The following is a 15,409-nucleotide window of genomic DNA, read 5'->3' on the forward strand; positions in this document are numbered from 1 at the left end:
GATTGACTATTCTAGATGTCTCTAAGAACATTTGTGATTCATGGAAAGAGGTCAAAATGTCAACATTACTGGGAGTTTGGAAGAAGTTGATTCCAACTCTAAAAGATGACTTCGAGGGGTTCCAGACTTCAGTGGAGGAAGTAACTGCAGATGTGATGGAAATAGCAAGAGAACTAAAAGTGGATCCTGAAGATGTCACCCAGTTGTTGCAATCTCATAACAGAACTTTAAAGGGTGAGGGTTTGCTTATGATGAATGAGGGGTGCTTCTGAAGGATGAGCAAAGAAAGTAGTTCCTTCAGGTGGAAGCTACTCTTGGTGAAGATGCTGTGAATTGTTGAAGTGACAACAAAGACCCTAGAATATTCCATAAACTTGGTAAAGCAGCAGCAGAGTTTGAGAGGATTGACTCCAATTTGGGAAGAAGTTCTACTGTGGGTAAAATGCTATCAAACAGCATTCATGCTACAGAGAAATTGATGTCCATGAAAGGAAGAATCCATTGATGTGGCAAACTTCATTGTTGTCTTATTTTAAGAAATTGCCATAGCTGCTTCAACCTTTAGCAACCACCACCCTTATGAGTCAACACCCATCAACATGGAGGCCAGACCCTTCGTCTGCAAAAAGAATATGACTTGCTGAAAGTTGAGATAATAGTTAGCATGTTTTAGCAATAAGGTGTTTTTTAATTAAGATATGTACATTATTTTTAAAGACATAATGCTCTTGAGCACTTAATAGACTATGTCCGGTTTATAAAATATAGCTTACAGCCCTTGCCTTCAAATAATTCCCTTTATTATAAAGATAACTTGGTTTATTCTGGTGGTCTAGAACCCAACCCACAATATTTCTGTGGTATGCTGTAGTTTTCTTCTCTGGAAGCTCAATTTTTTTTTAGTAGTTTTTATGTCTCTGAACATTCTCATTTTTTGCTTTACATTTTAGGACATATGAATATGGTTATGATAAGTGCCTTATTATCCTTTCTTTTTTGCTCTTGTTCTCAATCTTTTAAATGGGCTACAAGTAAATCTATTCATACATTTCTACTATTTGTATCATCTGTATTATTCCTATGTGTGATTATTCCAACATTATGTTGTGTTTCCTTCTTTATATACCTGATAATTTTTTTAAGTTTTTTTTTTTCATTTGTGTTTTTTGAGAGAGACAGAGTGGGGGAGGGGCAAAGAGAAAGAGACAGAGAATCCCAAGCAGGCTCCCCACTACCAGCACAGAGCCTGACGTGGAACTCCCAACTTACAAGTTGTGAGATCATAACCTGAGCTAAAAACAAGAGTCAGATGCTAAACTGACTGAGCCACCCAGGCACCCCTATACCTGGTAATTTTAAATTTTATTGTAAGATGTTTCAATTGTAGCTTATTGGGTACTAAATATTTTCATTTTCCTATAAATAATCATTTTTAAAAAAATTTCAAAATGTTTATTATTGAGAGAGAAAGAGAGCTCATGAGCAGGGTAGGGGTAGAGAGAGAGGGAGACAGAGGATCTGAAGCAGGCTCTGTGCTGAAGCAGAGAGCCCAGTGTGGGGCTCAAACTCTTGAACTGTGAGATCATGACCTGAGCTGAAGTCAGACGCTTAACGACTGAGCCACCTAGGCACCCCATCATATTTCTATAAATAACTTTGAAACTGGCTGATCCTTTTGTGATTTTCCTTTTTCTTTTTTTTTTCTCTTTTTAAAAAATCTATTTTTTAATTTACACCCAAGTTAGTTAGCATATAGTGCAACAATAATTTCAGGAGCAGATTCCTTAATGCCTGTTACCCATTTAGCCCATGTCCCCTCCCACAACCCCTCTAGCAACCCTCTGTTTGTTCTCCATATTTAAGAGTCTCTTATGTCTTGTCCCCCTCCTTGTTTTTATATTTTTCGTTTCGCTTCCCATATGGTCATCTGGTTTGTATCTTAAATTCTTCATAGGAGTAAAGTCATATGATACTTGTCTTTCTATGAGTGACTAATTTCACTTAGCATAATATCCTCAGTTTCATCCACGTAGTAACAAATGGCAAGATTTCATTCTTTTGGATTGCTGAGTAATACTCCATTGTATATATATATATACCACATCATCTTTATCCATTCATCTATTGATGGACATTTGGGCTCTTTCCATTCTTTGGCTATTGTTGACAGTGCTGCTATAAACATTGGGGTGCATGTGCTCCTTCAAAACAGCACATGTGTATCACTTGGATAGATACCTAGTAGTGCAATTGCTGGGCTATAGGGTATTTATATGTATAATTTTTTGAGGAACCTCCATACTGTTTTCCAGAGTGGCTGCACCAGTTTGCATTCCCACCAGCTGTGCAAAAAGACCCTCTTTCTCCACATCCTTGCTAACATCTGTTGTTGCCTGAGTTGTTAATGTTAGCCATTCTGACAGGTGTGAGTTGGTATCTCATTGTGGTTTTGATTTGTATTTCCCTGATGACGAGTGATGTTGAGCATTTTTTTTCATGTGTCGGTTGGCCATCTTGATGTCTTCTTTGGAGAAGTCTTTTGCCCATTCATGTCTTTTGCCCGTTTCTTCACTGGATTATTTGTTTCTTGGGTGTTGAGTTTGATGAGTTCTTTATAGATTTTGGATCCTAACCCTTTATCTGATATGTCATTTGCAAATATGTTCTCCCATTCCATCGGCTGCCTTTCAGTTTTGTTGATTGTTTCCTTGCTGTGCAGAAGCTTTTTATTTTGATGAAGTCCCAATAGTTCATTTTTGCTTTTGTTTCCCTTGCTTCTGGAGACGTGTTGAGTAAGAAGTTGCTGTGGCCAAGGTCAAGAGGTTTTTGCCTGCTTTTTCCTCTAGGATTTTGATGGCTTCCTGTCTTACATTTAGGCCTTTAATCCATTTTGAGTTTGTTTTTGTGTGTGGTGTAAGAAAATGGTCCAGGTTCATTTTTCTGCATGTTGCTCTCCAGTTTTCCCAGCACCATTTGCTGAAGAGAGTGTCTTTATTCTGTTGGATATTCTTTCCTGCTTTGTCAAAGATTAGTTGGCCATATGTTTGTGGGTCCATTTCTGGGTTCTCTATTCCATTCCATTGATTTGAGTGTCTGTTTTTTTGCCAGTACCATACTGTCTTGATGATTACAGCTTTGTAATACATCTTGAAGTCTGGGATTGTGATGCCTCCAGCTTTGGTTTTCTTTTTCAGGATTGCTTTGGCTATTCAGGGTCTTTTCTGGTTACATACAAATTTTAGGATTGTTTATTCTAGGTCTTTAAGGAATGCTGGTGTTATTTTGACAGGGATTTCATTGAATATGTAGATTGCTTTGGGTAGTATTGACATTTTAACAATATTTGTTCTTCCTATCCAGGAGCATGGAATCTTTTTCCATTTTTTTGTGTCTTCTTCAATTTCTTTCATAAGCTTTGTATAGTTTTAGGTGTATAGATTTTTCCCTCTTTGGTTAGATTTATTCCTAGGTATTTTATGGTTTTTGGTGCAATTGTAAATGGGATCGATTCCTTGATTTCTCTTTCTGTTGCTTCATTATTGGTGTATAGGAATGCAACCGATTTTTTTGCATTGATTTTATATCCTGCAACTTTGCTGTATTCATGAATCAGTTCTAGCAGTTTTTGATGGAATATTTTGGGTTTAGCATCATGTTATGTTTGAAGAATGAAAGTTTGACCTCCTCCTGGCCGATTTGGATGCCTTTTATTTCTTTGTGTTGTCTGATTGCAGAGGCTAAGACTTCCAATACTATGTTGAATTAACAATGGTGAGAGTGGACATCCCTGTGTTATTCCTGACCTTAGGGGCTAAGCTCTCAGTTTTTCCCCATTGAGGATGATATTAGCAGTGGGTCTTTCATATATGGCTTTTATGATCTTGAGGTTTGATCCTTCTATGCCTACTTTCTTGAGGGTTTTTAATCAACAAAGGATACTGGATTTTGTCAAATGCTTTCTCTGCATCTATTGAGATGATCATGTGGTTCTTTTCTTTGATTGATGTAATGTACCACATTGATGGCTTTGTGGATATTGAACCAGTCCTGTATCCCAGGTATAAATCCCACTTGGTCGTGATGAATAATTCTTTTAATGTATTGTTGTATCCGGTTGGCTAGTATCTTGTTGAGGATTTTTGCATCCATGTTCATGTGGGAAAGTGGTCTGTAGTTCTCCTTTTTAGTGGGGTCTTTGTCTGGTTTTGGAGTCAAGGTAATGCTGGCTTCATAGAAAGAGTTTGGAAGTTTTCCTTCCATTTCTGTTTTTTGGAACAGCTTCAAGAGAATAGGTGTTAACTCTTCTTTAAATGTTGGGTAGAATTCCCATGGAAAGCCATCTGGGCCTGGACTCTTGTTTTTTGGGAGATTTTTGATTAATAATTCGATTTCTTTACTGGTTATGGGTCTGTTCAAATTTTCTATTTCTTCCTATTTCAGCTTTGATAGTTTAATTTGTCTATTTCTTCCAGATTGCCCATTTTATTGGCATATAAGTGCTCATAATATTCTCTTGTTATTGTTTGTATTTATTCTGTGTTGATTTTGATCTCTCCTCTTTCATTCTTGATTTTATTTTTTTGGGCCATATCCCTTTTCTTTTTGATGAAACTGGCTAGGGGTTTATGAATTTTGTTAATTCTTTCACAGAACCAGCTTCTGGTTTCATTGATCTGTTTTTTTTTTTTGGGGGGGGGTTGATAGCATTGATTTCTGCTTTAATCTTTATTATTTCCTGTCTTCTGCTGGTTTTGGGTTTTATTTGCTGTTCTTTTCCAGCTCCCTAAGGTGTAAGGTTAGGTTGTTTATCTGAGACCTTCCTTCTTTAGGAAGGCCTGGATTGCTGTATACTTCCTTCTTATGACCACCTTTGCTGCATTCCAGAGGTTTTTGGCTGTGGTATTATAATTTTCATTAGCTTCCATGTACTTTTTAATTTCCTGTTTAACTTCTTGGTTAGCCCATTCATTCTTTAGTAGGATGTTCTTGAGTCTCCACATGTTTGTTACTTTTCCAAATTTTTTCTTGTGGTTGATTTAGAGTTTAATAGAATTGTGGTCTGAAAATATGCATGGTATGATCTCCATCTTTTTGTACTTACTTAGGGCTGATATGTGTCCCAGTATGTGATCTATTCTGGAGAATGTTCCATGTGCACTGGAGAAGAACGTATATTCTGCTGCTTTAGGATGAATGTTCTGAATATATCTTTTAAGTCCATCTGGTCTAGTATTTCATTCAAAGCCATTGTTTCCTTGTTGATTTTCTGTTTAGGTTATGTGTCCATTGCTGTGAATGGGGTGTTGAAGTCACCTAGTATTATGGTATTATTATCATTGAGTTTCTTCATGTTTGTGATTAATTGATTTATATATTTGGGTGCCACCACATTTGGAGCTTAAATGTTTACAATTGTTAGATCTTCTTGGTGGATAGACCCCTTAATTGTGATATAATGCCCTTCTGCATCTCTTGATACAGTCTTTATTTTAATGTCTAGATTGTCGGATATAAGTATGGCTACTCTGGCTTTCGTTTTTTGACCATTAGCATGATAGATGGTTCTCCATCCCCTTACTTTCGATCTGAAGGTGTCTTTAGGTCTACAGTGGGTCTCTTGTAAACAGCATATAGATGGATTTTATTCTATTACCCTATGTCTTTTGATGGGAACGTTTAGAGTGAGTACTGAAAGATATGAATTTATTGCCATTATGTTGCCTGTAGAGTTGGAGTTTCTGATAGTGTTCTCTGGTCCTTTCTAGTCATTGCTGCTTTTGTTTTGTTTTTGTTTTGTTTTTTTGGTCTTTTCTCCCCTCAGAGAGTCCCCCTTAAAATTTCTTGCAGGGCTGGTTTAGTGGTCACGAACTCCTTTAATTTTTGTTTGTCTGGAAAACTTTTTATCTCTCCTTCTGTTTTGAATGACATCCTTGTTGGATAAAGAATTCTTGGCTGCATATTTTTCTGATTTAGCACATTGAATATATCCTGCCACTCCTTTCTGGCCTGCCAAATTTCTGTGGATAGGTCTGCTGCAAACCTCATCTGTCTTCCCATGTAGGTTTAGGACTTTTTTCCCTTGCTGCTTTCATGATTTCCTCCTTGTGTGAGTATTTTGTCAGTTTGACTATGATATGCCTTGTTGATGGTCAGTTTTTGTTGAATCTAATGGGGGTCCTCTGTGCTTCCTGGATTTTGATGTCTGTGTCTTTCCCCAGGTTAGGAAAGTTTTCTGCTATGATTTGCTCATATAACCCTTCTACCCCTATTTCTCTCTCTTCCTCTTCTGTGACCCCTATGATTCTGATGTTGTTCCTTTTTTAATGAGTGACTAATTTCTCTAATTCTTAAATCGTGGTCTTTTGCCTTAATCTCCCTTTTTTTCCCTGCTTCATTATTCTCTGTACGTTTGTCCTCGCTGATTCTCTGTTCTGCCTCATCCATCCTTGCCGCCACAGCATCCATCTGTGATTGCAGCTCAGTTATAGCATTTTTAATTTCATTCTATTTTTTACTTCTTTTATCTCTGCAGAAAGGGATTCTAATCTGTTTTCAACCCCAGCTAGTATTCTTATTATTGTGATTCTAAATTCTGGTTCACACATCTTGCTTGTACTGTGTTGATTAAGTCCCTGGCTGTCATTTCTTCCTATTCTTTCTTTTGGGGTGAATTCCTTCGTTTCATCATTTTGAAGGAAGAAAAGAAATTAATATGGTAAAAAAAATAAAATTAAAAAATTAAATCAACACAAAAAAATCAAATAAGTGATGCTAGATCCTAGGTGTATTTTGGTCCGTTTGTTGAAAGGAGCTTGGTATAGTAGAGAAAAAAGGGAAAGATATGAAAAGAAAAAAAAGGAAAAAAATAAGAAAAGAAAAACAGAAAAATAAAATGTTTGAAAATTTGAAAAAGTGAATACACTAAAATATAATAAAATGAAATAATGGAAGTAAAATAGAATGTAAAACATTTATAGAAAAGTGAAAAATATTGTAAAAAATTAAAAAAATATTTTTAGTAAAAATGGAAAATAAAAATAAACTTCTTCTGTTTCTGTATTCAAGAATAAGAAAAGAAAAAGAAAAAAATTGAATAGATGGACCAGGGAACAGGCTGAAGATAATTGAAATTACATCGGTTTCCCCTAGAAGTCAAGCTATGAAGCACTTTATAGTCTGTAATTAAGCAGGTGGAGAGACTTGTGTTCCTGTAGCACGAGGTTGGCCAAGTTGGGTGGGGTTTAGTGTAACGGCTCCATTCTCCATTAGATGTTGCTGCTTAGCTTACTGGGGTGGATTGTTGTGGTGCATGTAGGTGTGTATGCGCATGTGTATGAAGGCTGAGTATGGTGTCACCCAGCTACCCAGACTCTAGTATCAGAACTCTGTGCTCTCCCTGACTGGCAATCGAGCACCCCTCCTTTGTCTCCAGTTCTATCCACTCCCCACTTTTACATTCCATGACCAAGACATTAGGATGCCAGGTGGCATCTCCCTCCTGAGTTTTTCCCAGGTGTGGCTGTATTTCCCAACTCCTCACTTCTGAGGGACTGTGACTTTGACCCATTCTGACCCTCTGGCGGAGCATCTCACTGAGCAATGGCCAGGTGCTCGGCTGCCCCCAGGAACATTCGTGGGACCCTGCTGCTGCTGATTCCCAAAGACTGTGGCTGGGTGCCAGCCCGTCCCAGAAAAAGTTCATGTGATTGTACAGCAGTTCTTGACCAGCCAATGTGGTCATTCTCAGGTCCACTGGGATCTTTGCCTATGGGGTGACCACACATCCTCCACCAAATGTCCTCATAGCAGGGGAACCACCTCTCCCTGTGTGGCCTGAGGACCCCTTGGATCTCGTTCTCTGTTCCTGGGGATTCGCTGTTCCCATCACAACAGCTCTGGGTATCAAGCTGTGGAGTTTCAGACTCTGTGCTCCCTCTGTTTATAGAGTCTTAGTGGAATTTAAACCCTCTCCTTTCTACTTTCCCCCACTTTTTTTTTTCAGTCCCTTGCGTACTCTTTCTTTTCTCTCCAGCTGCTTTTGGGGGTTGGTGGATGCTTTCCTGTGCTCTCCCCCTGTCTCTATCCTCTCTCCACAAGCAAAAACAGCTCCCTACCCTCCGCTGTTTCTCTCTCCCCCAGTTCACCTCTCCGTGCTATGTACCTGCCGAGTTCTGTGGTTCAGGTTGTTCAGATTGTTGTGTTAACCCTCACATCAGTTTTCTAGGTGTACAGTATGGTTTAGTGTTGATCTGGCTGCATTTCAGGGACGAGAGGCCCCAAAAAAACTTCCAGGCTGTTCCGCCATCTTGGCACCCTGTGATTTTCTTGAACAAAGGTTTTGAAGCTTGCTCTAAGCTTTTTCAGTTAGAACCAGAGCAGCCTTTATTTTAGAGCTATTTTTCTCCCCAACGTTGAGGCAATACCCTTTTGAATAGTCTACCTGTTGCTTTGTAAATTAGGAGATTTTCCATTCTGGCTGTTGGGAGCATTGTTCCCACCTCTCTATGAGCTCTGTGTATTGTTTCCTATGATCATTTCGCATCTATTTCTTTCCCTGGCCTTGGGTAGACTTAAGTGGACTCTTTTGCAGCTTATAAGAACTCTCTTTGTAGTCTCCTCTTTGGTATCCTGCCTGGCAAATTCTAGCTGCTTTGACCTTTCCAGACCTTTCCAGCCCCATCTTCCCAGGTCAACTCATGGACTCTGAATGGGTCTCCTTCTCTGTGCTGCTGCCTGGAAACTCTCAAGGTAGTAAGCTGGAGAAATCATTTTGTTTCTCCTTTTTTTTAGGGACCACTGTTCTTCATTACTTGACATCCATCTAAGGTCTGAAAGCCTTTTTAATAAATTACACATTTTATACATTTGTAAAAAGTAATTTCAGATGAAAAGTGAAATCTGACTTCTGGTACTCCATCTTGTCCAGAAGTGGAACTTAGATTTCAATTTTATAATTATTGTAGTTATATTTTCACAGAACTGTGTTTTTATGTTCATTTAACAGTTTCTTTTTTTTTTTAATTAAAAAAAATTTTTTTAATGTTTGTTTCTTGAGAGAGAGACAGAGTGTGAGTGGGGGGAGGGGCAGAGAGAGAAGGAGACACAGAATCCAAAGCAGGCTCCAGGCTCCAAGCTGTCAGCACAGAGCTCAGTGCGGGCCTTGAACTCAGAAACTGCGAGATCATGACCTGAGCTGAAGTCGGACACTGAACCGACTGAGCCACCCAGGTGCCCCAACAGTTGCTTTTTTCTTTACAATTTAAGTACTATATTAGAGTTAAAAGGTATGTTTATTTTAAAAGTGGATCACTAAAGAAACAATATTATATGTGATTTAAACTTAGTTTGCTTTACAGATTAGAAATTCTGCTTTCTTTTGGAAACATGCATGTTATCAAATTCACCCTTGTTTTGTTTTTTTTCAAATTCATCTTAATACCTTTTTTTTTTTTTTTTTTTTTTTTAGAGAGAGAGAGAGAGAAGGGGGGGTGTGAGTAGGGAAGGGCAGAGGAATAGAGATAATTTTGATTGGCTCTATGCTCAGCCAGAGCCCAACCTGGGGCTCAATCCCATGACCCTGAGGGTCATGACCTGAGCTGAAATCAAGAGTTGGATGCTTGACTGAGCCACCCAGGCACCCTTCGTTTTAATACATTTTTAAGAATGTGTTTTTTTATGTGCATTATTTAGTTATTTAACTGTAAGTGAATTTATGAGGTTTGTTTCATTCCACATTTAAGAAACAGTACTTCAAAGGTATACTCACATAGTTTTATTTTTACATTGTATGTTAAAATTATTTTAGTGTAAGCTTTAAAAATATTGATTTCATCCATAAGTTCAAATACTCAAAACATAGTAGGAATTTCATTATTTAGGTAATTGTTTTAATGTTAATGACTTTAATATACTGTAACAAATTTTTCTTACAGATCAGGGGACTGATTTTGGATGGCTCTTCGGAGTTAATCCAAGAAGGTCTCAAGAGTGGCTTTCTTCATCCACTTTCTGAAAAATGGAACAAGTGTAGTGAGCCCATTACTTTACCACTTGATACCTGCAATTTGTCAGAATTATGTGCAATGGCAAAGCATTTGCCTTCTCTGAATGAAATGGAACTGCAGGCATTACAATTGACGGAAGAGGATATGTCTGTTACAGAACAGGATTTATTTTCACGGATTGTTGAAAACAACTCTAGCTTTACAAAAATTATTACGTTAATGGGACAGAAATACCTGGTGCCACCAAAAAGCAGTTTTCTTTTGTCTGACATTTCTTGCATGCATCTACTTCTGAACTGTAAGTAATTATGCTATTAGAAAAATACAATTTTTCTGTGGCATTAAAAGTCAAGAGCTAGTCTGAATGCTGAATGAGGGTCAACATTTTATGAGGATAGGGTAAACACTTCATTTTCTCTGTGTAATTTTTGTTTAAAAATTTTAAAAGTGCTGAGTTTGGGTTTAAAAAATTAAAAAAAAATTAAAAAATAAGAATTATGAACAAAGCATCAAAAAGTAGTTAGTCCCCATGAGAGCAAACACAGTTGCTGCTCTGTACTTTGGAATTCAGGATACATTTGGTTTTGGCCAAACAATTTTATTTAAAATTAAAAAAAAAAATTAAAAAATTTTTTTTGGAGAGAGAGTGTGGGTAGGAGAGGGTCACAGAGAGAGGGAGACACAGAATCCAAAGCAGGCTCCAGGCTCTGAGCTGTCAGCACAGAGACCAACGTGGGCTTGAGCCTACAAACCATGAGATCATGACCAGAGCTGAAGTCAGGTGCTTAACCAACTGAGCCACCTAGGCACCCCTGAACAATTTTATTTAACTTTTCTTTATAGCAAATTAGAAACACTTCAGATATGAATATTTACACCCTAACCTTTTAGGGTTACATATTAAGCTAATGCTCACATTTATTGTCTAAAATTTCTTGAAATATCTTCCTGTATAATGTTAACACAATTTAAAGATTGAAGTCCACAGCTGAATTTGGATTTAGATTCTGAAGCTTAACTGTTAGTCTTTGGGCTAATAAAAAGAGCCTTGGTTTCCTAGTTTATAAAATGGGTATGATAATAACCTACTTCTGAAAGTCATTTTGAGGATTAAGTGAATTAATCTGCATCAATTGCTTATGTCAGGGACTTATATGTATTTAATAAATTGTTACTATTACAATCTAAGAGATGAGGTAGGAAAGAAATATTTAAATTTGCTATTTATTGTTATTTGGGCATTTAATAGCAACATTTTAAGGTATTAATTGACATAGTTCATTGAGGAAAAGCTTCTTTTAATTGCTATCAAGCCATGTTACATATGAGTGGTTATTCATGTCACAGATTCTTCAGGGTAGATGACAGGATAATAAATTAATGGGAAATTATGCTATGTTTGAATGCTGTTTTCCATTCTTTTTGATATTTGTCACTCTAATAGTTTGAAAACTGTTACTTCCTCATTTTAATTTGCACTGTTTTGATTATGTATGAAATTCTAGATTTACCAAAATATAGCTATGTTTATAAAAGCTATGTTTATAAAAGGACAGCTCTTCCTTACAGTAAAATTCCAATTAATAAATGTGGGTAGACTGATAGAACTAGAAAGTTTCTATCTGGCAAACACCATAGTAATTGGATGTCAAAGTGGTAGGTGAAAAGATAAGACATGGGATATTTGCACGGTCTGAAAATATCTCCTTACATGATATTTATTAATTACAAAGGGAAAACTGGAGAAACTTGGTAGACAGCACTTTAACCAAGTGATTAAAGTTAGTATCACCAATAATGAGACATTTTGACATCTCTTATTTCCTGATTACTTTGGTAATACTCTTGCCAAAAATTAATAACTAAATTTAATCATGAGGAAGTACCAAACCCAAATTAGGAGACATTCTATAAGATAACTGGCCAGTAGCCTTCAAAATGTCGGTAATAAATGACAAAAAAAGACAGGAACTTTTCCAGAGTGGAAGAGATTGAGGACACATGGCAACTAGATGCAATGTGTGATCCTGGTTTGGATCCTGGGCCAGAAAAAGGCAATTGTAGACAATTGGGGAAGTTATATTATGGTGGGCATATCAGGTTTAAGATAAATTATTTCAAAAGAAAGTTTAAAAAAAGTAAAGCAAAAACCCCAAAAAACCCCAAAAAACTAACCCCTCCTACATTTGAAAGGACCATATTAACATGGCTACAAAGATTTATAGGGCATTTACAGATGATTGGTATCTAACTAAGTGAGCTGTAGTTATTTTCAGGTAGTCTTTGAATAAATAGCAATAGGTGAAATTATGTTAAAATTCTAGCTGTACTAAATTATAAGGGAAATTTAATTTTTCTAGGTTAAATTATTCTATTTGAATAAATGCTACAAATCCTTTTGTTGCATTCCATTATATTTGTATCTGTAGTAAATGCACTTTTAATTTTTATTTATTTATTTTTTAATGTTTATTTTTGAGAGAGAGAGACACACACAGAGTGTGAGTGGGGGAGGGGCAGAGAGAGAGGGAGACACAGGATCTGAAGCAAGTTCCAGGCTCCAAACTGTCAGCACAGAGCCTGACGCGGGGTGGCTCAAACTCACGGAACGTGAGATCATGACCTGAGCTGAAGTCAGACACTTAACTGACTGAGCCACCCAGGCGCCCATTGCACTTTAGTTTTTAAAGTGATCATCTATGGAAGGTACTTTCTGAAATACCTTGTGTGTTTGTTTTCAGGTAGGAAAACATATGATGTAATTGTGATAGATCCACCATGGCAGAACAAATCAGTTAAAAGGAGTAACAGGTAAGAATAAACAAATTAACCTATTAGATGTGGTTTCTAAAAGATATTGTCCTTTGTAAATTCTAGTTACATATGCCAAAAGCATTATTTTGAGATACAGTTTGTCTGAAACTACTAAAATATTTTCATTTAAATTTTGTTTATTTTTAAAAATATTTATGTGTCTATGTACATATGTTTGTCTGTATTTATTTAGAGAGCACACGTGAGCCTGGGAGGGACAGAGGGAGAGGGAGAGAGAGAATCTTATGCAGGCTCCAGGCCCAGTGTGGTGGCTCAACTCAGGGCTTGAGCCAAAATCAAGAGTCAGATGCTTAACCAACTGAGCCACCCAAGTGCCCCTTTTCACTTAAATTTTTAATTTCCCTAAATAGGTAATTCTCTTGGATTAGAACTATGTATAGGTAAAATAAAAGTGTCACAAGTGATATACTTATTAATGACTGAGGTTACTGACTGAACCAGTTCATGGATATTTCTATAACACCAAATGGCAACATTTTTGCCTTCTTTGATATCAAATTTTTAACTTTGGAAATATGTACCAAAATATGGGCATACCTTGTTTTATTGTGCTTCACTTTGTTGTGCTTTGCAGTTATTGCCTTTTTTTTTTTTTTTTTTTAAATTGTAGGTTTTTGGCAACCCTGCATTCAGCAAGTCTTTGGCATCATTTTTCCAATAGTATTTGCTCATTTTGTGTCTCTCTGTCACATTTTGCCATATCTCAGGCTTCTTCATTATATTTGTTATGGTGATCTGTGATCAGTGATTAACTCACTGAAAACTCAGATGATGGTTACATTTTTTAGCAATGAAATATGTATGTTGTTTTTTAAGAAATATTGCTGTTGCATACTTAGTTGATGAGTGTAGTATAAGCATAACCCAAAATTAATTTGAGTCACTTTTTTAAAGTGATATTAGTTTTGTTGTGGTGGTCTGGAACTGAACCTGCAGTATCTCTGAGGTATGCTTGTATAGTTTTCCTCAGTAGCTGCTATGAATGAATTTGTCTACCCTATCTTTAACTTTTTTACTTTGTCAGCTTTTTTGTATGTCATCTCTTAGAGTAATCAGTTTAATTACTAAGAGGACATTTCCTTTTTTTTTTTTAATGTTTATTTTTGAGAGAGGGAGGGGGAGCGGCAGAGAGAGAGGGAGACAGAATCTGAAGCAGGCTCCAAGCTCTGAGTGGTCAGCACAGGTCCCCATGAAGGGCTTGAACTCACAGACCACGAGATCATGACCTGAGCCGAAGTTGAACGTGTAACCGACTGAGCCAGCCAAGTGCCTCTCCTTTTTCTTTTTTTTATTTATTTTGAGCGGGGGGGAGGAGCAGAGAGAGAGAGAGAGAGACAAGGGGAGAGAATCCCGAGCAGGCTCCATGCTGTCAGCACAGAGCCCAGTGCAGGGCTCCATCTCACAAACTGTAAGGCACCACCTGAGCCAAACTGAAGAGTCTGCTTAATGGACTGAGCCACCCAGGTGCCTCGAGGACATTTCCTTTTAATAGTTTTTTTTTTAAACTTTAAGTTTTCCTCTCTTATACTAGTGAATATCTTCAGTTATATTTCCTCTGAATGTTCAGGTCTAGACTTGAACACTTCCTATTACCTTGACTTCAACTTCATGTGAAATTTCTTTATCTCCACAATTATCTCCAGTTTTCTTGTCGTTTTTTGTTTATGAGCTGGGATATTTTTCTCTTAAAGTTGCAAGAATCATACAGAGTATTCTTGTATCCTCTATGTGTGTGTTTGTATGTAGATATCTATACATAATTTTTTCTAAGCCATTTGAAAATAAATTATTTAAGAGAAAAAGTAAGTTACTCTGAAATATTTCATTCTATATTTCCTAAAAACAAAGAAATTCTCACATGTAATCATAATGCAATTGTCAAAATAGGTAATTAACATTGATATAGTACTGTTACTGATATAGCACTAGTATCTCATATATAGACCTTATTCAGGTTATCAGTTATCTCGGAAATTTTTGGCAAAATAAAATCCTGGATCATGCCTTATATTCAGTTGTCATGTCTCTTTAGTATCCTTTAATTTGGAAGTTCCTGAGTCTTTTCTCAGGAACTTTTCTCAGGTGTTTCAGGAAATTGACATTTAAAATTTTTTTTTATTTTTTATGTTTATTTTTGAGAGAGAGACAGAGCATGAGCAGGGGAGAGACAGAAAGAGAGGGAGACACAGAATCTGAAGCAGGCTCCAGGCTCTGAGCTGTCAGCACAGAGCCTGATTTGAGACTGGAACTCATGAACCGTGAGACCATGACCTGAGCTGAAGTTTGATGCTTAACCCAAGTGAGCTATCCAGGCATCCTGGCAATTGACATTTTTGAAAGTAGCAATAAAAAAGTAATACAGCATCCATTGATGAGTCTTGCCCAAATCACTTATTTTTAAGGTAGTTGCTAAATGGTGATTGTACATGTGTGGGCTCATTTTTGGGCTCTCTATTCTGTTTTGTTGATGTACGTGTGTTTCTTTGTACCATTATCGTACATTTAATATACTTTGAAATCAGCACGATCTTCCTGCTTTGTTCTTAAGACCACTTTTGCTATTTAGGGTT

General features: G+C 37.0%; 1 protein-coding gene across 3 annotated transcripts in view; it reads left to right on the forward strand.

Moving 5' to 3' along the window:
• The window catches only part of METTL4 (methyltransferase 4, N6-adenosine), a 249,767-nt gene that overhangs the window by 12,322 nt on the left and 222,036 nt on the right, over positions 1-15,409 (forward strand). For all 3 annotated transcript variants that reach the window (XM_042962995.1, XM_042962993.1, XM_042962994.1), the window contains 2 exons: positions 9,933-10,302; positions 12,746-12,815. In XM_042962995.1, the coding sequence (XP_042818929.1) occupies positions 9,933-10,302; positions 12,746-12,815 (440 nt within the window). The remainder of the gene's footprint in view (positions 1-9,932; positions 10,303-12,745; positions 12,816-15,409) is intronic.

The sequence above is a fragment of the Panthera tigris genome, chromosome D3 (assembly GCF_018350195.1).
Source record: "Panthera tigris isolate Pti1 chromosome D3, P.tigris_Pti1_mat1.1, whole genome shotgun sequence".
NCBI classification, from domain to species: Eukaryota; Metazoa; Chordata; class Mammalia; order Carnivora; family Felidae; genus Panthera; species Panthera tigris.